This window comes from Grus americana, chromosome 5, assembly GCF_028858705.1.
Source record: "Grus americana isolate bGruAme1 chromosome 5, bGruAme1.mat, whole genome shotgun sequence".
Taxonomy (NCBI): domain Eukaryota; kingdom Metazoa; phylum Chordata; class Aves; order Gruiformes; family Gruidae; genus Grus; species Grus americana.
The window spans coordinates 25,301,448-25,323,155 of record NC_072856.1 but is presented as its reverse complement, the minus strand read 5'-3'; the positions used below and the strand labels follow the sequence as shown (position 1 = coordinate 25,323,155).

The 21,708-nt window shown below is 40.0% G+C and overlaps 1 protein-coding gene across 1 annotated transcript in view; it reads right to left on the bottom strand.

Moving 5' to 3' along the window:
- HSD17B12 (hydroxysteroid 17-beta dehydrogenase 12) overlaps positions 1-21,708 on the bottom strand; it is a 91,733-nt gene that overhangs the window by 23,714 nt on the left and 46,311 nt on the right. Inside the window, exons 4-6 of the mRNA XM_054826439.1 lie at positions 13,365-13,475; positions 8,702-8,766; positions 7,361-7,405 (exon numbers count right to left, since the gene is read on the bottom strand). Of these exons, the coding sequence (XP_054682414.1) occupies positions 7,361-7,405; positions 8,702-8,766; positions 13,365-13,475 (221 nt within the window). The remainder of the gene's footprint in view (positions 1-7,360; positions 7,406-8,701; positions 8,767-13,364; positions 13,476-21,708) is intronic.

Here is a 21,708-nt window from a genome sequence, read left to right as displayed (position 1 = left end):
CCTCCAGCTCCTACGTTCCAGGATGCTCACAGCAAATGGCTAACTTAAGATAGAGATTCATTACAGACCATTTCAATATTTTTTTTTTTTTTTACAGGCAGCTATCATTTCTTGATGTCCATTTATCTGCAACTGCATTTATTACTTGCCTGGCAAGCAAGCACTGGTTGTATTATCCACTCTTCCTCACTAGATCCATCTTCTACCTCCTAATTTTGGAAAAAGGAACACCACTTTTAGTCTAAAAAAGCAGAGATTCCTACTTGCAGATACAGAAACGCACAGCCATATGGCTAGATTTATGATCTAAAACAGGTGCTACACTTAAAAGCTCCTATTGGAGGACTAACAAATAGTTAGAAATTATAACCATGTATTTCCAGTGTTTTTTCTTCAGAAAAAAAACTCAACTCCCATCCTTAATGATCACCGAGTTGTAGTCTTTTCTCACTCTGATCTAAGTAATAGCTCAGGAGCAGAGTTTAGGGAAAGAATAATTATTTCTGAAGTTTTGAATACCCTTCAAGTAATATTCATTCAGACTGCTAAAATACAGTAAGAAAAGCAGAGGTAAATATTCAAAGTCATCTTTCACATCTTATGAGCCACACAATTGTTATACAAAGCCAGAAATCTAATACCATAGTTGTATATTTAGAGACAAATCATTCTATGGTATGATGTTGTGACTACGAGTCACTCTCTTCCACTTCCAAAAGGTATAATGATCTGTAATTAAGCCTATGCAAGTACAACAAAGGATGAAAGCTAGAGAACTTGGACAAGTTTTCTACTTCGTTATGCAGCTAAGAAGCTTCCTTCAGATCTCATTCACAAATCTGGGGTGAAATTATAACAACTCAAAGCAAAGCAACTTTTAAAAAGTCAGCAGTTCCCTGTGGTGCACCCACTCATGTACAAAAACATCATTGTTACTGTAAGATAATTCATAGCGCCCAGGCAGAGGATTCACACAAGTTCACAAATGCACTAGGTGTTTAACAAATAGTTAGTTCACTGACACCGTGCCTGTGCAACGCTCACCCATGGACGTTACACTGAAAGAACTAAGGAACTGTACTCATGCACTGGTAGTTAAATTGATTGTAAATCCTAGTCTGTGTCTACTATTAAGTTTTTTTTAATGTGTCTCTTTTGAAACAGAATCTTCCTAATGCAGCTCATACCCCAAACTGAACAAGAATGATTTATATTTGTAAAAACTGGCAAGTAAACCTGATGACAATTAAACAGAAAAATCACACAGTTACTGGAAAGGGGCACGGGACATACAAAGGGAACTATGAACGGAACATGCTGCAAGCCCTGTTCATGGTCACTGACTTTGAGCAACAGTTTTAGAAGAGAAAGTTTTCCCTATTTAGAACCACAAACTTTTGAAGTCCAGTTTACAAGGGAAAGCTCTCAAAATAAACATCTTCCCTCTGCCCTTTACATAGGAAAAAGGCTACTCAAATAATAAGGCTGAACTTTCGCTTTCAAGATGTGGAATATGTATTTGTCTCAATCCCAAATCTACAAAAAGCCACAGAACTCTGGGATTTCCTAAGTTTCCCCAAGCTACTTGTACTTTTAAAAAAAAATCCCAAGTGCTTCCCTGACTATCCCTGACTGAAAAGTATTTATCACAACTACATTCCCCTTGTTCCAGCTTCCTGTGTATCATGCTCTCAGGTTCAAAGTCAGCAAGGTGGGAAACCACAGCATTTCATTTCACCCTCTGGACCACCTGAATGACATTCATGACCACCTTCACAGAAGACCTGCTCCTCTTCCAATCATCGGCAATCGTCCCTCTCATAAACTTATATTATGTACTTGGCTAAACTGTCATCCTCCCTTTGACTATGACTTGGAATATAAGTGTAAGGAAACGTCTTGACTAGACTGGAATACACACACACAGAGTGATCTCTTCTCAAGTGTTCCACTTACTGTGATCCTCCCCAATACACAACAAATACAAAAATTCACATGGGGTCTAGTAGGGCACAAGCAACTATCATCTGATTTCTGATAAGGTACCTTTGCAGACACAGTATTAGGCTGCACTAGCCCATCTGAACACTCACGGGAGATACGTCATTTCCTACTGTCCTCCAGGATTATTGCTCACCAGGCTTTTCTTCTTACTACACACAGGTCTGCAAAAAAGTATTTCCCCTCTTTCTCAAATACGCTAGCTGCTTCTCCTCCTTTTAATTTTATATCATTTGTGGGTTTTGTTGTTGGGTTCTTTTTCCTAAACTCACAGTTTCAGACTTTGTAGGTAAGAGTTGTTCCTTTGTCCTGCCTGGGATTCACAACCTGGTATAATTCACCTCTCACTCCTCCACCATTAAGAGGGCAGCTGACACTAGATCTCACAGTTCAACACAAGAGTATTTATGTATTTTGAAGTCTTAAGCAAATTATAAGCTTCTCAAATATGGTGATGATAAAAATCCTCGATCTTGTAGGTCTATTATCCCTTTGTATTTGACACTCAGTATAAAACACAAGTAAGGTGATCAGGGCGAAGATTAGCACGGACACGAAGGCATGTACATATACGTAATTTACTCTCCCCTCTCCTCTGTTAATGCCAATTTCCACCCAAAGCCTGCCCTGCAAGCCTAAAATTTACATTCCCCCACAACATAATAGCTTGCAAACCAATTCAGCTCCTTGCTTAATCAACCGCTAAGCCAGCACTCCCTCAACTATTTAGTCCTACTCATTTTTCCAGAGAACACAAGTTATGCCTCACTCCCAATGCAATTAGCATATTGCAATGCTGCAAACAGAAATAACATTACTTGCTGTTCCTCACATACTAAGTATCTCTTGCAGCTTCCAAAGAAGAAAGAAGGGCTCCCTAATGTATGTGAAACTATTCTCTATGCTCATTACCTACCTGGGTTTTTTTTTTTCCACTGGACAGCAAGTCTGGTATCCTTGGCTTTCAGGACATTAATCCAACAGCCAAATCAAGTTTAACTGTTTTTCCAGGTGAAATCAAAGGCTGTAGCATACAAAGGTGAATCGACACTAAGACTATGCAGTTGATACAAAGAAACTATAGATGAAAACTATGCTGAACAACTATAATTTTTGTTCTTCAAAACTTGCTGGTTAGTGAAAAAAACCTAGGGCTTTTGACCGGTATTTTATTCAATGTCAGAAATTTTTTGTTTGTGTCTCAAAATGTGACGAAACATGAAAAAATTACAATACAAACCCACATTACCTGAACTGCCACCAAGAAGCATTAAAGAAAAGTTCTGCTTTTTAAATCCCCCCAGAAGCTTGAGATGAGATTATGACAGGAACCATGAAACTTCGCATACTACCCTGTCGTCTTCCTCATTTATCTGTCAACTCAATCCTTGTATAAGGTTGCATTAAGTCTCAAGCTTTCCTGAGAAACTATTGCAAACGAAAATTCTTCATTCTGTTTATGGCATCATCAAGACCCAAGGCACTTCTTGTTTTGTGTAATACATGAAGAACAGAGTAAATCCTGCACTGCACATCACCATAAAAATGTGACATTTCCAAGAGAGCTTAAAAAGAACCTACTGTGGTTGGGGGTGCAGGGTGGTGTTTGGCTGGGTTTTTTAACCAGTATTTTACAAGATGTGAGATTTCCAACATGTTTTACAACAGTTTTACATAGCTTGTCTTCAGTGGTGTACAGGGTGATTTGAAGGCAGATCACAGTAATCGCACCACTTCACACCAAACTGATCCAGCCCCAAAATTGCAACACCGTGGGGTTCGTGGCAACCTAATCCATCAGCGCTCTAAGGACATGATGGGAGCAGACAGCACAGAATAGGATTTGGGAAAGAAACATGTTTAAAAGCTCTGAAAGGAAACAAGTTCTCAAACATTAGGGGAAATTTCATAGTATTAGATTATCTATGTTTGGGAAAAGTATGACAGAATCAACTAGGTTGATAATTTATCCTGTGAGGTGAAGATGGGGTCTTATCTCTCATTGTACCTCTGTGCTGGTTTTGGCTGGGATAGAGTCAATTTTCTTCATAGGGGCTGGTACAGGGCTGTGTTTTGGAGTTGTGCTGGAAACAGTGTTGATAATACAGCAATGTTTTTGTCATCATTGAGCAGAGCTGACACAGAGCCAAGGCCTTTTCTGCTTCTCACACCACCCCACCAGCGAGTAGGCTGGGGGTGCACAAGAAGTTGGGAGGGGACACAGCTGGGACAGCTGACCCCAACTGGCCAAAGGGACATTCCATACCATATGATGTCATGCTCAGCATATAAAGCTGGGGGAAGAAGGAGGAAGGGGGGGACAGACGTTCAGAGTGATGGCGTTTGTCTTCCCAAGTAACCATTACATGTGATGGAGCCCTGCTGTCCTGGAGATGGCTGAACACCTGCCTGCCCATGGGAAGTGGTGAATGAATTCTTTGCTTGCGTGTGTGGCTCTTGCTTTTCCTATTAAACTGTCTTTATCTCAACCCACGAGTTTTCTCACTTTTACCCCTCCAATTCTCTCCCCCATCCCACCAGGGGAGAGTGAGTAAGCAGCTGTGTGGTGCTTAGTTGCTGGCTTGGGTTAAACCACAACAACCCCCTCTACATAATGTATACCCCCCGTCCCCCCAGGAAACCCAATGAGCTGCCCAATAAAGAAGAAGAAAAGTCAAAAGGTAAGGAATGAGCATTATCCTTCAAAAATGCTTACACTTGTGGCTACAAAGCAGACCTTAACATTTCTGCAGAATCAAACTGTGCTGAATATCTTGACTTTCCCACTTCAAGCCTAAAGAGTGTTTCAGCCAGAACTGAAGTGGAAGTATTTGACATGTGTGCCAGAAGAGTTATGGTGTCCAACAGAGGTGTTGCTGATAGGACATGGTGCAGGTTACTGAGAAGGTAGGGGATATCATTACCTTTTAAGCACTGAGGAAGTTTGGTCCCAAAGGCAAGGAAGTGAGTGGCAGTGTTCCAGAACATAACAATAGACTATTTATGCAACACTTCTGATGAGGATCTGGAGATACTCTGGGCAGAGCCTGAACAGGTACCAGCAAAGCCTGCTTTGCCTCTCCTGTACCTTTACTTTTTCAGCAGGCCTTAATCTCCTTGCTGAAGAACCCAGTGCTTCCTTCCATCCCAAACTTTTAATTGGGCAAGAAGGGAGATTTTTAAATTTTCTTTAAAACACACTTATACCCCTGGATTAGAGATGAAATCAACCTAAAACATTGAACTCCATGTTCACAGATTACATCCCAAACATCTAAGAGAAAGGACATACAGACTTTTCTTAAAATTATTTTTTCCCTGTCATGATTCTCTAGTTCTATGGGTTCTCCTGAAAAAATGGCTTACAGATGGTACATATCTCTAATGTGCTCCTCTTCCCAAAACAGTAAGCATCTGGCATGCCTACTGTTTAATTACACAACAGGCTCATGCAGGATGAAACACTTTCAAGCCTGGAAGCTTATGCTCAAACTCTGATTATACCCAGTAGCAGGAGCTTTTCACGGTCAAGAAAAAAGTTTTCAAACAGAAGGAAAAAACACTATTAACACACAGCAAGCAGATATCCAGTAAGTTTTTATACATGTGAAGACAATCACGTTAGAATGCAAAGAGGCAGACAATGCAAATTTTACAAGAACCTGTATGACAATTTCATTAAATTAAATGGTTGAACGCCACTGATCATAAACACGAAGATTCAAGCCACAAAAATAGTGCTACTTAATTCCGGAAACCAATATAATCTGGCTGCATCTCTGGAATTTTAGGTACATAGCCAGTAAAGCAGACCTCAACGATTATTCTAGCCTACCATGTTCAGAAATACATATTAAAGTAGTTCATCTATAACTTTTCTATTCTAGCAAAATGCTTCCAGGAAGACTGACACCCCTAATTCTTTAATCACTGAATACTGCACTCCCTCTGCTGGCACAGCACAGATGTCACACCTTAGCAGAGGCATTCTGATTACACTAATCTCTAGCTAAGAGATCTATGCATTACAACACTTCTTCACATTTATACCTGGGGTAGTCGTGCTAACATTAAAAAAGTCTGCTAGATGACTTCCATAAGAGAAAGTTTCAAAGGTGCCCATTAATAACTGACTTCTCTGACAAAAATTTTGCAGTAGTGCAACAAAACACCATGGGCCACAATCCTTAGTCAACTAAAATTGCTGTCAGGTTAGTGGTCATTTTCAAGGTGAAAAGTTACTGAAGATCCACTGTTGTAACATTTCTCACTTGCAACAGGTAGTTTTAAGATGCTAAATCACACAACAGCGAGAGTTAGCAGCAGCAAGCTGACATTAACAATCCCATTCAGTCACACAAGGGTTGCATTTTCACTGTTCGCCTAGGTTTTAATAAGGTGAGGAAAATCTTACAGAAGCATTGTTTTGAGAGGTCCTGTGCCTCTTCACATGGGAGCAAAACACTTACAGTTCAGAATCCCCAAGAGCAGTGCACTGGATTAACTTAGTACTTGACCTAATCAGAACAGCTGCAAGAAAGTCAAGGCTTTTGAGCCAGCTTTGAAACACCTACTATTTTGGCTTTGAAGCAAACGCTTAACTCTCTGCTACTGGAGATACCAGTTTTGTTATGCATAGGAAGAGAAAGTTAAGGTTCAGCAGCAAATAATCACAAGGAGTTTCTTCAGCACACTCTGGTAATACACTAACTGACTCCCTGTGTCATGTAAGCAGCCGCTATTCCCTCTGCCCCTTTTAAGCTTTGAAATACTACAATGAAAATCTGATCTTTCCATGGGTGTCACGTTAGTAAACAAGGCAACAGCCATATGTTTTAGCCTGATCAACTTAGGTTGATTTCTTTCCAATAAAAGTTTCAGTTTAAATATCAAAAAGGGAAGGTAAATATTTCAAAAGTTAATGCACACTTCCATGAACTTGGTCTTCCTTCTTGCTCATGTATTTCACTGAAAATATTTAAGTGTCTTTTCACTACAGTGTACAAAAACCTAGAATGTGCAGAGATGAGGGTTGCCCACCCAAAACACACAGATACAGGGGGAGAAGAATGAACAATTTACAAGGACTAGAACAACAAGTATGAAGAAGCATTAAGTGCTGTTTTGTGAACATACCTTGCTCTTCCAAAAAGCTAATAGGTATCTTTGCAATAAATTATATTTCACACAACAATCAGAAGAGTCTGAAATGACAATCATAACCTCTGGGTTACTCTAAGATGAAGAATGAACCTGTGATCCAAATGGTGAAAGTAATTGCTTCAGACAACTGAATTTTAATTGTTTATTAGTTTTGAATTAAGACATCAAGAACGAGCGCTGGTAACAGGGCACTTACCTTACAGACAGCTATGATGTTAATGTTGATCATTCTGTTGATTGTCTGCAAGAAAACAAAGTTTGGGGTTGTGTTGTAAGTTATTGATCAATATGTACACACCCTCTGGGTTTAAGTGCCAGGGTAAATTAAACCTCACACTTAAAAACATCCACCTTCGTTCCTCGCCTTCCTGCTTAGGTATCAGGAACAGTGACAGACTTTCAAAGCAGTCTGTGAATTGCTCTTGGTCACATTTTCTCTCTGATTAGGGACTCATACTAGCAAAGAACAAGACAGATGTATCACATGGACACTGTATTTCCTAAGACTATTTGCAATATTTATGAATTTAATAAATTCTGATATTTTAGACGTGTTCATTAAATTAATGTCTGTATTTTGCTTTTCGTTTCGTAACTGTTTTAGTGACTTAAAATTTATTCATCAGGTAAGAAAATGGGGATTTTTGTTAAATATTATGAAGCTTATTTGAAGGTGAACAAAAAACCAGATACATTTATCAATGCTTAAGCAGAAAACATGAAACCACAGTAGATACAGTGAGCTACAGGGGTTTTGGAAACAAAATCATGCACCAGTGAAATTGTTTATAATCGGAGTTTTCAATATACCCAATGCAACCAAGATTGTCATAGAATCATAGAATGGTTTGGGTTGGAAGGGACCTTAAAGATCATCTAGTTCCAACCCCCCTGCTGCAGGCAGGGACACCCTCCACTAGACCACATTGCCCAAAGCCTCATCCAACATGGCCTTAAACACTTCCAGGGATGGGGCCTCCACAACCTCTCTGGGCAACCTGTTCCAGGGCCTCACCACTCTAACAGTAAAGAATTTCTTTCTAACTTCTAATCTAAATCGACCCTCCTTCAACTTAAACCCATAAGTAGTCCCTACGTTACAAACTGAAATGGTCATATTTAAGTTTCATTACAGTGTTACGGAATATGCAGCCTCCATTCATGAAGTTGCTTGCTTCCCTACAGTCACTTAAGAACCAGCCCCCCCCCTCCGCCAGCTAAAGCAGCTCATGAACAGCAGCCAGATGAGACCATAGAAAGGAGTGGATTTCAGGTATTGACCCCAGAGCATCTGTGTGAAATAGAAATATAAAATTAAAAAGCAGGGAAGAGTATGTAAAAAACATAACAAAAAACCTGAGACTGCCATCATCTGATTTGTGCTATGTTGCTTATGTATCTCTCTCACCTTTTTGAACCCTTAATTCTAATCTGAAAACCTTGTTCTATGTGGGTACCTTAACCAACCCTGAATACTTTTGTCATATCCACTAAGCATTTAGCGCCAACAATGAGAAGGCACCACAGAAGCACTTACCTTATCCAGGTCTGGAACATCAAGAAAATATTCAGGATAAACATATGAAGTTCCCACATTGTTAACTGAAACAAAAGCATGAAGTCTTCATTAGATTGTTTGGATGCCATCTGATTTCTCACGCTCTGATTAATGACAAATTTCAAGCAATACTCTTAAAATGTTGCATTTAAAACATTCTAACCCCTTTATTTTACAGTTAAGGAAATTTGGCTATACTTGCACACACACAAGTGGAACATGAGAGTGAATACGCAAGCTATTTTAAATACATAAATGTTAATTCTCCAATTGTTTAAAAGCTGACATATTTAGCACATTGTACCCATCTTCCACTGCCTTTCACAGCGCAGGGGAAGGTTTCCTCTTTTAGAAATATCAGTGCACACCGTGCAAGCGTACAAGCGACATCGCTGCAACGCGGAGTTCTGCGATCCTGCAGAAATGGAGTTTGAAGCCAAAGAAAACCTCTCAGTGCCTGGCAAGACATTAAGTGAAACTGTTTAACTTTTTTTTTTTTTTGATGAAGTGAAATAAGATTTTTTTTTAAAAAAAAAAGTCTTCTGGCAAGTCTCCCAATACTTCCCCGGCCAGTCGCTCCTTTCCCTGGGTGTCCCGAGGGCAGCGACTGCTTGGGGACACGCAATCAGCCCGGGATTCCCGCGCAGGGAAGCGGCAGGCACGCGGGTTGCCGTGCCCCGGCGCGGCCCGGGGAGCGGAGCGGAGCGGCTCGGCGCGGCCCGGGGATCGGGCGGCAGGTGGCAGCAGGAGCCCAGGCAGAGGCCGCCGCCCGCAGCGCTCCGCCGGCTCGGGGCGGGAGGCATCGCTGTGAGGGCGAGCTCCCTGCACCGAGCAGCCTGTGTTTTCGACGGAGATTATCTGCCTTTAGAAAGGGTTTCTGGTTTGCTTTCGCTGCGTAGTCAAGGACTCGTTACGCGGAGATTCATCGCAACAAACCGCTCTCCCTGTCACCCCCACATCTGCACAATCTTTCCCGTTGGCAGCATTTAAAATTAACCGAGAGAATGTATTAATTACTTAAACCTTCCCCCCCCCCCCACTTCAGACTGACAAGGTTTTATTTTCAGCCATGAAACCAATATCCATTCGTGAATCCCAAAACTTCTGATACCTTTAGAAAACAATGCTGCTCTGCGGCTTCAGTTGCCTCAAACTTAATAAAGCATATTGATATGGAGACAGAAAGAAAAGCAAGCAAATGGGATCTCCATTTCCTAAGTATCTGTTGTTCATCTTACGCAAGTGAATCGTGTGACATTTGGTTGCTGTGGCAACATTTTACACTTATATAGTGTCTTACACCCCAGAGAATCCCAAAGGGCTATGTATGCTCGACAGCACTCTGCACCTCCAAGGCAGGAGTCAGGTAAGAAACACTGTCAAAAGGTACCAAGGCCTTTTTTTTAAAAAAAAAAAAAAAAATAGCCTCTACACCTGTGCCAAAAGCTATCATTTTAACATCCAACCTGAAAGATAATTTAACTATCAATAAGGATGCAGGAAACACACAGGAGAGATTCTGGCATAAACTTCATTCAGAGATTCCCTTGAATGACAGCTCTTTTAGTCCAGATCTTTGTGTATTTATGGAAACTCTTAGTTCATTAGTCATGTTGTATGTTTCAAATTTTTAACTTTTAGACAACATTTAAAAAAACAAGAATTGAGGGGAACAGGGAATTGGCAAATTCCCAGCAGATTTGCTATACTTAGAGAAAAGTTTTAAAAAGGAAAGAGATCCAATCATGCTATTTCCAGAGTGAACCAGATTTTTTCCTTCTTTTCATCCTAAAATAAACTATTTTTCAGTGCATATCTCTGGAAAGCATTTTGGCTATGAACCGTGGCAGGGTTTTGGGGCTAACCTTGGTTCTTGTCTCCAAATTTAGAATATTTATATGATTCATGCTACAGAGACAGTTGCACAAAATTCACACCCCTTACTGCAGACTTGGTCCTAGATATGTACCCTCCCACTTTCAGCAATCATTTTCTACCAGATTATACTTTGCCGCAGTTTGGAACAGAACATTTAAAAAGAAAAATAGTTTTCAGTTTGCACAGGCATATTTTACCTAGAGAAATCTGGATAACAGAGTAAGATACTGTCCAGCTCAAACTCCTTCTGAGAATCACAGTGATTTAAGAACAGCAAAAAAAAGATTTCCCACCTCTGCTTGTTTAACGTATTGCTGTAGCTAGCACATGTTCGAAGTCACTGACAGACGCTGTTTTGAACACACAGCAAAACATTATGCAAACTCTTTTAGCCTTCGTACGTGGGTGAGAAGAAGCTTCCAAATAAGAAGTTTACAAGGATTTCAATCTGTAAGTACTTTAGTTACACTCTGTGCAACTATATAATCAGAAGCTCGATCTTGAGCAGTATATGTGGAGACTCCAGTGTCTCTAAGCATAAAGCTAAAAAATAATCAGCATCAATCACTGGTAACTATGCTGTGCTACCAACGCTTCTCATACCGACTGCTCCAGATGAGACCTGAAAGAAGAAAATATACTGGAACCTCAGAATTCATGCCTTATGGCTGTTCTCATTTAAACCCATGTCTTCCCTCACACAAACATGAAAAAACACAGATCGGTAAAAGCATTTGTTGCAATCCAGAATATAGCTACAGAATTTAAAATATAAGGCACTAAACCATGAAATTAGTTGCCATTAAAAAAATTAAGATACTGTCTTTCTGGAGTAGCCATCATCTGTGTTGAAAAATCACGCTGGCAACGGTTTCTGTTAATACAGCTATCTGGTGGGGAAAAAAAACCCCTACGTATCATGTAATCTGATGAGCCCAAGAATGAGATCCACTAAAAGCACTAGTGATTAGTTAGAAGAGAGATTTCTGTAAATCTGCACTGGCAATGGCTGCAAGAAAAAAAAAAGCGGAGGAACTCAGCTAGAGAATACACAAGTCTAGAGCACTTAGTTGCTATTTGTACCATGTTTTTAGTCAAGGTATTCAAGCAAGTAAAAACAAGAACCAGGCTCTGTTTGAGGAACATCAAACATTTTCCTATAATAAGCTTACACAAAATTTGAGACATATTCACTGCTTTAGTGCCCACTTTGAGCATGACTATAAAGAGGAGTCAGATTTTCGTGGATTTGTGCATCACCATAACCTTATCACAGCCTAAGAAATAATAAAAACTCTTCCAGTGTGGACACGTACCTGACACAATAAAAGGTTTGCTGGCGTTTTGAGACATTTAAGCAATACACTATTCTGCAGCAATTGCTATGTGATAGCTTGCAAGCCTTACATTCCCTGAGTTGATTTTGACAGGACAGATTAGAACAGATGTTAATTTTAATCTTCAAAATTTCTTTGGAACTTATTTCCTTCAGAAACAAGAAACAAGGCATCCACAGCTTTGTCACAACTACTCTTTACACAAAACACATTGTTGGCCATAGCAGTTACTCCAATGGATTTGATTTTTTAAAGCCATTAGATACTGGATGTCATGAGTTGCATGTACTTAAATTTGTCAGAAGGATTGGGAAACATTCTGGGCTTTATCCTTTAATGTTATTTTTTAATTGAGTTCTATATACACTATTTTCTTGGGCATTTTTTGCAGACATCGTACAACGAGGTTCATCTATTAGCAACAAAGTTCACATGGTATATCATCACGCGTGTAACAAATTTATTTTGAAATATGCTTTTAAAAAAAACAGTTCTAGGTCCAATTACTGCACCTCAGGTTAGTAAAATGAATTTTGTATTGAGAAGTACTTTATCAGATGACATACACCAGTAGACATCTGAGCCATGCGACTTTTTAAAATTTCATGCTTTATGTTTAACCATCACAAGTTCTTAATCTCCATAATTGGTAACTATAGAAATATAGGATATCCACAAGTCTATGTGCTTCTAAGGAAAGAACCAGAAAACTGATAAAAAACTGCCTTTACACCACTGTTCAGAAAAGATTCAGGTAAACTGCAGTTATGTTTAAGCTCTTCTTAACTCGTGATAAACACCTTCTCGAAATCGCCTCAGTTCTACGTTCGACAAAGTAACTGGATGGATCACCTTGTTTTTTCAAGGACTGCCACACCACCCGCACTCCTGCAATATCACAAACCATACTCAGGCATATTGCGTTGCTACCAGCAAAAGAACCGCAGCTTACCAACATGATCAGAACACTCTTAAAACTTTGGAAGCAGGAGCCAGTTACTTGATGCTATGTTGTAATGATTAAATTTCAACAGCTCTATAATTAAAAGTTATGGTTCTCCCACAGGACTCTACTGCTAAGCTGAATCTAAGTATCTGGAGCTTGCTTTGCTTCTAAGGAGGCATTAGGTCAAGTCACTCTGCATGCAGTCATAAGCTGAAGAGCATTTAGCAGTCACAGAATAACACATCGAAAACATCCAATGAGCATCACAATTCCTAGAAAGTAGGCACACATGCAAGCAGTATCTTGTGTAGTGTATCAACAGGAAGCTAAAAAACACATTGAGCATGCAGCAACATAGTTTTAGTCAGGCAAATATTAGCTTTTGTGAATTGATTTCAATAAACTTCAATATGGGTAAAAGTTAGTAGGCATGTCAAGACAAAACACCACTACAAAAGATTTAGAAAGATCGGATACAAACCTAAAACACCAATCTCCAGGCCTTCCAATCCCACTTTGATTCTACTGTAAATATCTTCTCTCTCTTCAAAGTCTGCCATGATGACTTTTGTTTCCACTTTGTACTTCTCCTCTAGAAAAAAAGTTTTTTAAATGTTAAGTTTGAAATAGTTGAGTGACCATTCAGATATTAAGAATACATCAGTTATTATGGTTTTACAAAACATTTTTTAAGTAGCTAGTACTACTACACATTAGCATTTTCACCTCTGCAGTAGAAATCCTTGAATTTTAACTAACCTGCACAAGAAGTTTGTGACATTAAGCTACTTCTGGTCAGAACAAATTCTCAAATGATTCAGCACATTTTGTTTGTAAGGGACAACGAAGATGGCAAGAAAACAAATTATACAGGTTTGCACAGAATCAAAAAAATGCAGAAATTGGAAAACGCATATACATGACTGTTCAAGTACAACTTGACAAGAACACTTTTTTCCAGTTTAAGCCAAATGCTAAATGAGTTGCTTCAGAGCAAACAAACAAAACAATTCTTTATTGCCCTCCGTTTCCATTCTCACTTCTGGTGCCATAAAACTTTTTGAATATTTAGTATTTTGAACATAAATAAAAAAGGGAACGTGTGGGTGAACAAGAAGAGCAGAACTTCAAGTTTCATCATTCCAAAACTGTTCTGATATGGTGTCATCTCTGTCCTTAACGGAACAGGAAAAATGCATGTAGCCAACTACATTTTGAAATAGAAGAGAGCAAGTATTAAAAATACTTCATATAAAAAACAATTCTGCTTTCATCAAGCTAAATTAATTACATTGAATTAAAAGCAGTACAATGTTTTCTCGGACTTCAAAAGAGCAGAACAGTAGTTTAACATTGCAGCATCTGTGTTTCACTGCACCTGACTCCCAACCTAGCGTTCCGTAAGGAACCTGTATACAGCTTGAGAAGGATTTTGCAGCACTTTGCCCCCAGAGCCATTCATAAAAGCAGTGCCATGTTAAAGGAAAAGAATCATTCACAAAAAGATTAGAAGCAGCCAGATTCCCATGATGCTCCTTCCCATTCAAGGGAACGCCGCGACTCCCATGATCCTGCCGTCCATTCATGCAGAATCATGAATCTACTGAACTCACTGGTTTGCTGGCTGCCGACCCTCCCCTCCCCACCCCCCTCTGCGATAGCCCTGATGGCAGATGAAATTATTTCTCCTCCTCTTCCCTCTCCCCACCCTCAACCTCTTCATCTCTCCTCAACAGCTGCATTGTTTAAAAATCCCCTGAGAGATGTTGCTATGTCAAATGACGACGTAAATAGCATTAAGCCCCTACTGCAGCAGCAGTCTTGTGATCACATCAGAAAAAAAGTCAAGTTCAACACTGGGGGGGAAGAAACTGTCTATTTTTGAACACAGCTGTTCTAATATTTAGCTTACACATTCAAGTTCTTACAGGACACTGAATTAAAGGCAGCATTAGAGGCACATCTACTATGTGCAAGTAGACTGAGTGGGCAAAGCCCAAGTCGCACACTTCTACACACACGTCATTTTTAACTGCTTTGTGGGATCTGTAGCTGCCTTCACTGCCACTCAGATGCCTCATGAAATGCAAGCTGTTTAAAGGACCCAAACACCATCCTCACAAATTTGCTCAAATGGTACTGGCCCTTTTATACTAAACACTCTTCATTAGGATTGTTACCAATCTATCTCTGAAGCCTTTTGAAATCGCTACAGGGATAATGAGAGGATGACGTAAGAAGAAAAAAATCTGAAGACCTATAAATAGAAAGAAAAAAGTTCTCACACCACTGTTCATATAAGACCCTTCTTCGAGCCTTTAGAAAATTAGCAAAGAGCTGTTTCATTTAAACTAGTTAAGCAATACACTTAAAAGATGCAGCACCCTTTGTGGATGGGGGATGGGTAGTACGGTGTATAAAACCATATGAAAAGTAGAAGACTGCCTACCGGTATGGCCAGAGGACACAGCCTTTGTGTGGTTGCTCGCTGCAAACATGTGAGACTGTCTTGCCCTGGCAGATGCCATCCGCTGACCAAACCCTCCCTCCCTATTTCACACCAGCATTCAGGTATCCTGTAACTTCTGCGTACCCCGTCCTCTGTCCCAGAACCTGTGATAGGTGGGATGATCTGCTACATGAGAGAAAAGATTAGCAGATACACCTGATAAAATGGTTCCACGTCAAATGATGATGAAAATAGCATTAAGTGACTTCTGCGTAAGACCGTCCTAGTAGTCAGAGCACAACGTGCAGAGGAGAACAGGTGTGCTCTGCTTTGTATGAACAATGGAAAAGGAAATTTCCTTGATCTTAAGAAGGATTAAGATGTTCTCAAACAGATGGGCTAGAAGAGAGAGTAGCACACATACTTGTCTTATCTGCCAAAAAGGCTGAGATGCAGTGTAACAGAGAAAGAAGCAACCAGTCTGTGTTCTAATCCAGGATATCTAGCAGTGACTGGGCTCCAAGAAGAGAAAAACTGAAACTCCTTAATGGAACTTTCAGCGTGAAGATTGTGAGGTACTTGGGAGCCACAGGGAGCAAAAGAAGAGTATCAGCCAGTTTTTGCAGTCAGCAGCTAGAGGATCTGAAAGAGCTGCCAGTGTGTCCAGCATTCCTGATGTTATACTGAAAAGTGAATCTGATGTTTCATCTTTGGAACTGGTACTTCAAATGCTGCTTAGCGGGGGACTGAATATTACACTACCACATTATCAATAGTTGTGCAGCAGTCAGTCATCATCTACCCATAAGGTCTCAAGGATGGGAAAGGAAGTTCAGCAGACCTCCTTTGCATTTCTCAACTCTGACACACCAGCATTTTAATCATATCTTTTACTAAAAATCTCAAGTGAGATCAGTATTGACCCTACAAATAAGTTTAGGTTAAAACTTGCACATGATCAGTTAATTTACAGGGCCTGTATGACCTTAGCCAAGACTTCTAGTAATTTAGCAAGAGACCAACTATGCACTACAGTATCCTGGTAATGTATTAAAAGCAGATATAATCATCTGCAACCACACCATCATTTGAAAAATAAGTTGTTGACCACAAACAAAGCCTTGAAAAAAACATCTTCACAGCTGTGGGAAGGTTGAGTGAACAAATAGTCATAAATGGAGATAGAGCAGGATGGTACAAGACAAAAAGGCAAAGTAAACTTTTGTAGAAGATACTGGGATGGATTCTTTTGAAGATCCAGATAGCAACCCAAGAACAGTCAGACTGCAGAGGCATGGGCATGTCCCAGACCAATACCTATAGAAAAACAGTTGTCATGCAAAGACAGGCAGTATAAAAAAAAAATACACATTAGAAGGGGAACTCAAAAAAGTGCCACTTTCTGCACAGGTGGTAAAGAACTGACCTCCTGAGGCACGTTCCCATTCTACGCATTTCTGCACAATACAGGATGAGATGGTCAGGAAACAAATAGGCTATTTAACCACGTTCTTCACATACACACCATCAGAAATGCAAACACTTTTATTGAGAATCCCTTGAAGAAAACACTACCTTTGGTATCCTCAGAAGAGGACTCCAAATAGCATCTCAAACTTGGTTAATGTGCCACTATTCAAAATAAGCATAAAAACCATTTAAGCAGTCATTCCAGGTCTGTCCAGAGGTCCATCTATGCAAGTATCTGTAGCAGATAGAGGAAAATGGTATAAAGAATAAGGAAAGTACATAGTAATGTTTCCTCAATTTATTATCCCAAGCTCCAACACTTTCTTGCTTAAAAGCTTCCTGAGCTGGGTATGTCTACCCTGATGGCCTTCAGCCAATTCTTCCTACAGCTGTTTGCCCAGTCACTACAAATCCTTACACATTTTCAGCACCACCTCATCACTGCCACATTTTTTTGCTTTTGAACCTGCCAAGAGCAGAACTGACCAAATTTCAAAATGGTGTGCCTGGATCCATTCTGATTGCTCCATCTGATATTAGGTTTTTGAACTGCCATCTCTTCTTCCTCAGTCATACCTCATAACGGTATTTTTTTCCTTTCCCATTCCTGTCACTATGCATTGGTTGATACTGCACTGACATTTGGTTACTAGCATTGAAGAGGTAACTTATTTGCACTGCTTTTCAATTTTGAGCCAGAGGACACCAAGATGTTAACATTTACTTGTTTTCATGTCCATCTTTTCAATTTCCTATGCATGTCAGACTTTTTCTATGCATCTTCTAGATTTTTCAGAATTTGAACCTGCCCCTTTCAGCTTTCACAAATCTTAGCTTATTGAATTTCACAAGCACAAGGAAGGTGGAATGGAGACAGCAAAAACCAGCCGCCACATCTATCCTACACCCCCCTTCTAGGGGATCTCCTCTATGACAAACTTTTAAATACACTCACGCTTTAAAAAGGAATGATGCATCATGTGTCCAGACCTCAATAATCTTCCTAAACTCTTGTTCTGCATTTTTATACAGACATTGTATAATGTTCATGGAAGTTCTTGCAAACAAACACTATTAGAGACTCAGTTTGATATTTTAAAATGAGAAACTAAATTGTCACGTTCAGGGTGTTTATTAAAAGGATAAATTATGTATGAATACATGAGTAAGTTATCAATAGTTCACAGGAAAAGAATATCTATTCTTACAGAGATGTGACATTAGTGTTTACTTACAAATGCAAGAATGAAGGCTGCTAAGGAGCAGATTAAGCCTAAGAGACCCAGAGGAGATGCCCAGTTCTGCCTTACGATGGGAACAGTACCTCTAGAGTTTGTAGCCAGCAAGATCGTAAGTGAAAGATGCTGCAGCACTGTGGGGGAGGGAGGATGTGAAATACTTAAGCTGGAAACCACGCGCTTCAGCAAGCAGGCACCGTGGAGCGGCACAACTGCGGCAGCAGAGAACTGAAGTCAGAAAGGTAGAGAAAGGACAGCTCCGTGGCAGAAAGCACACCAGCACCGTCCCGAACAAAAGCCAAAAAGACCTAACACTTACCTGAGTTCTCATCTGTAAGATGGTTAGTTACAACCTCACCAGGTGAAGCAAAAGCTTAATTAACTTCAAAGGCCAGAGAGATGTCTGACTTACAGAAAACGTATCCAGTGCCTTGCTACACAAGGAAAATCCTAATCTAAATGATCGGGCAAACTAGGGCACATCTTTGCTACTACAAAGATTCAGGTGCAAAATGGCACTGCATTATCTAGAACACTGGAAAAAAGGATCACAGAGGAATTAGAAAAAAGTGGGAATTTAGAAACTACAGTAAGCTACATCCATCCTAAATAAAGACTAATAGAGAATTGTAAGGTGGCTAGGAGATAAGCATCTTCAAATTTATTTTTTCGGAAGCTTGCAAATAATTCAAAGCCCCCCTATACTGAAATCTTGGTTGACAGGCTAAAAAAAGTGAAGTTTTCTGGCACAGATAAACTGGGCTTGAAAGAAGGTTCCCCCAGAGGAGTAATCTTGTGTACTTAGATGCAAAAGCAAATAGACAGTAGCCTGGTGGTCAGGAGAAGCAGCTCATTTACCTGACAAGAAGCAATGTCAGTGTTAAAGGGGTCTGTGGTACAAAGTCTTGCTGGGAAACAGGAAAACTAGAAGATTACCATCCCTAACAAAATAACATTAGTACTTGTACCACCTGTTTCAAAGCAGTTGGCTTTGCACCAAGTATGTCAAAACAAATCCAGTCAACTTTGCAACAGAGGTTCAGGATATGAGGCCCACATTGTACTGGGAACAGCTATTTCAAGCTCAGGGAAAGTACATTCGACTCCTCTCGCTAGAACTGAAGCACCTCTTACATTCAAAGCCTTATATAAATATTGCCACCACAGTGATGTGGTATAAAGCAATTGCTTGCAAAAATGTAAAAGAAGTCTCACTTGGTCTTTAGCTTCAGGATGGCCAGAGATGCAAGTGAAGTAGTAGAAAAATAGCTCTCCTTTCTTTCTCATACAGGAGGAGAAAATTTTGCTTAAGTAAGGAGATTCAACTACATCCACAAATAAAGATGTCATCTTTCCAGTATCACTGCAGTGGCAAAGCTCACCCTAATCCAGTACCAAGTCTCCAGAAAGAGTTTGTAACCTTTCAATAAAGGGTAAGAAGCTGAGAAATGAAAGCAAAACATGAAAACCTCCTATTTTTTAGTACTATATCTATGCTGGGCAGAGATGAAGAAGAATTTAAGACTGTAGAGTGGCAGCAGATAGCTCTACAAAGTCTTCAGGGTTTTTTAAGGGAGAGCTATCCACTTTGGGAATGTAGCCAGAGTTCACAGAAGTAGCCCACCGAGTGTCATGCATGGATGGAATCTGTTTTCTGGAAGGACCAGATACTTTCAGACTGGTGATAGCAGATTGTTACTATGCACTGATATTATTCACCATATATAAGCACATGAAAATCAGCTGGGAATAACAAGAGCTAACTTTTTCTGATATTTTGTAGGGACTTAAAACTGCAAGAAATGAGCTTTGCCTTTCAGCAGAATAGAGACCAGCTGTTAATTATAGTTCTAAGCTACTCAGTGAAGTCCAAGATAATGAGAAAAACATGTAAAATGAGATACAAACCTCCTTCCCCCACCCCCCATATCAGTCACAGTGAAATACAGAATTACCAGAGGAGTGTATGGATACTTATGAGCAAAAAGAGCAGAAACCCTGGAGAACCAGCAATATTCTTCAGGAATCAGATCCCAGTAGCACAGGTAACAGATGGAAAAAAGTGATCTAGAGCAAAGCCTCTGGACTTTTTTGCCACACACATGTTATTTATGTTTCAATTACCAAATCCATAGACAAACCAAATACCTAAAAGGCTAGCCTTCTTGAAGGGATAAGCATTCCCATTTGTATAGCTGTATCAGCCCTTGTCCCAAACAACAGATCACACTTCTTGTTTCTGCGAAAGAAGAAACAAGAGACCAGGGCCTGGAGAGCAGCACAGAAGACAAGGGAGGGTCAGTGCTGATCCCTCATCCAGAGCGATGCTGCGCAGCAGAGACCCCATGCAAGAGAACACGAGCATTCAGAAGGGGAGCAGATATGCAGCAACAGATACAGTAGGATTTTTATTACAATACATAAGTTGTAGACATTTCTATAAAACTCTGAAGCAGAGTACCGGTAACCTAAGGAATAACAAAAGTTGAAGTAAGTTGTAGCTAAAAGAAAGCTCTGTTTGCACCTGATTTGCAAAAGTAGTCTCCAGGTAGGAATGCCACAGTGAATCAGTTTCTGCATAGCATAATGAGATGCCTGCCTACAGTTTAACAGAACTTGTTATGTTTCAATACATTTTTAAAAGCACATGTGTATGCACATTTGGTCAAGCACTAACAAGTAGATGGAGAGTCCTTTCATTAAACTACACGTGCAAGACTGCCAGGGAATTCCTTACATACTGTACTAGTTGCACACGTCATTTCATAGATACTACTTCCTTAAAAACAGTTAATATTTTAAAAAAATCTAATCACAGAAGTATAGAATGTGTAAAAAATGCCAGATCTTATTTAAGATGTTACAATTCTGTTAAACAGCTTTAAGTTTCAATACACACACACATCAATTCCCCACTTCTCAGCTTTCAAATACAACACAGCAGAGGATGGATCTCTAAGCCAAAGTCCACAAACCCTTGAGCCACAGGGGACATTTAAGTTTTTAATGTGTCTAAGCAGTACTTCTACTACAAAACATAGGAAGAAAACATGCTTTATTAATACGTGCCTCCATTTGCTCCTCTCTGACTATCATTACATCAAAATATATTACAGTTTCTAAGATACGTTTACCAAGTCAGAAAAACATTCTTAGCAACACACAGGATCAATCAATAAGCCCATTCACCCAAATATTATGCTCCACACTGTAAGCTTTCCTAAATCAAGCTTGTCCTAATTACAAAACTAACTAAAAACACAAAATCAAGCAGCCTGTAAAAACAGCTGCAGAGGCAGCCAGGGGGGCTGCAGAGTCAAGTCATCGCAATGTTTCCAAACGTCGACGTTATTTCAGGCAGTAAGGCAAGCACAGCTTTGATGCTCACCACACACACCCCCTCACTCCCCTGCGCTGCAACAGGGCTAGGCACAAGAGACACCAACAGATACTGCACGTGCGACCGTCCTTGTGCAGGTCAGGAATCCTGCCTTCCAATAACACCATTTTGTCCTTGTGCGCTTTTCCTCATCGCTACCTCAAAACATCCTCTATGGCTGAAGCTGCACAAAGAGTTTGTTAGGATGCAATCCTGAGCTGTTTCAGAGGTAAGTGCAACGAGAGGTGTGGGAAGGTTAGTATTGTGTGACAGGCAGCATCTCAAATTC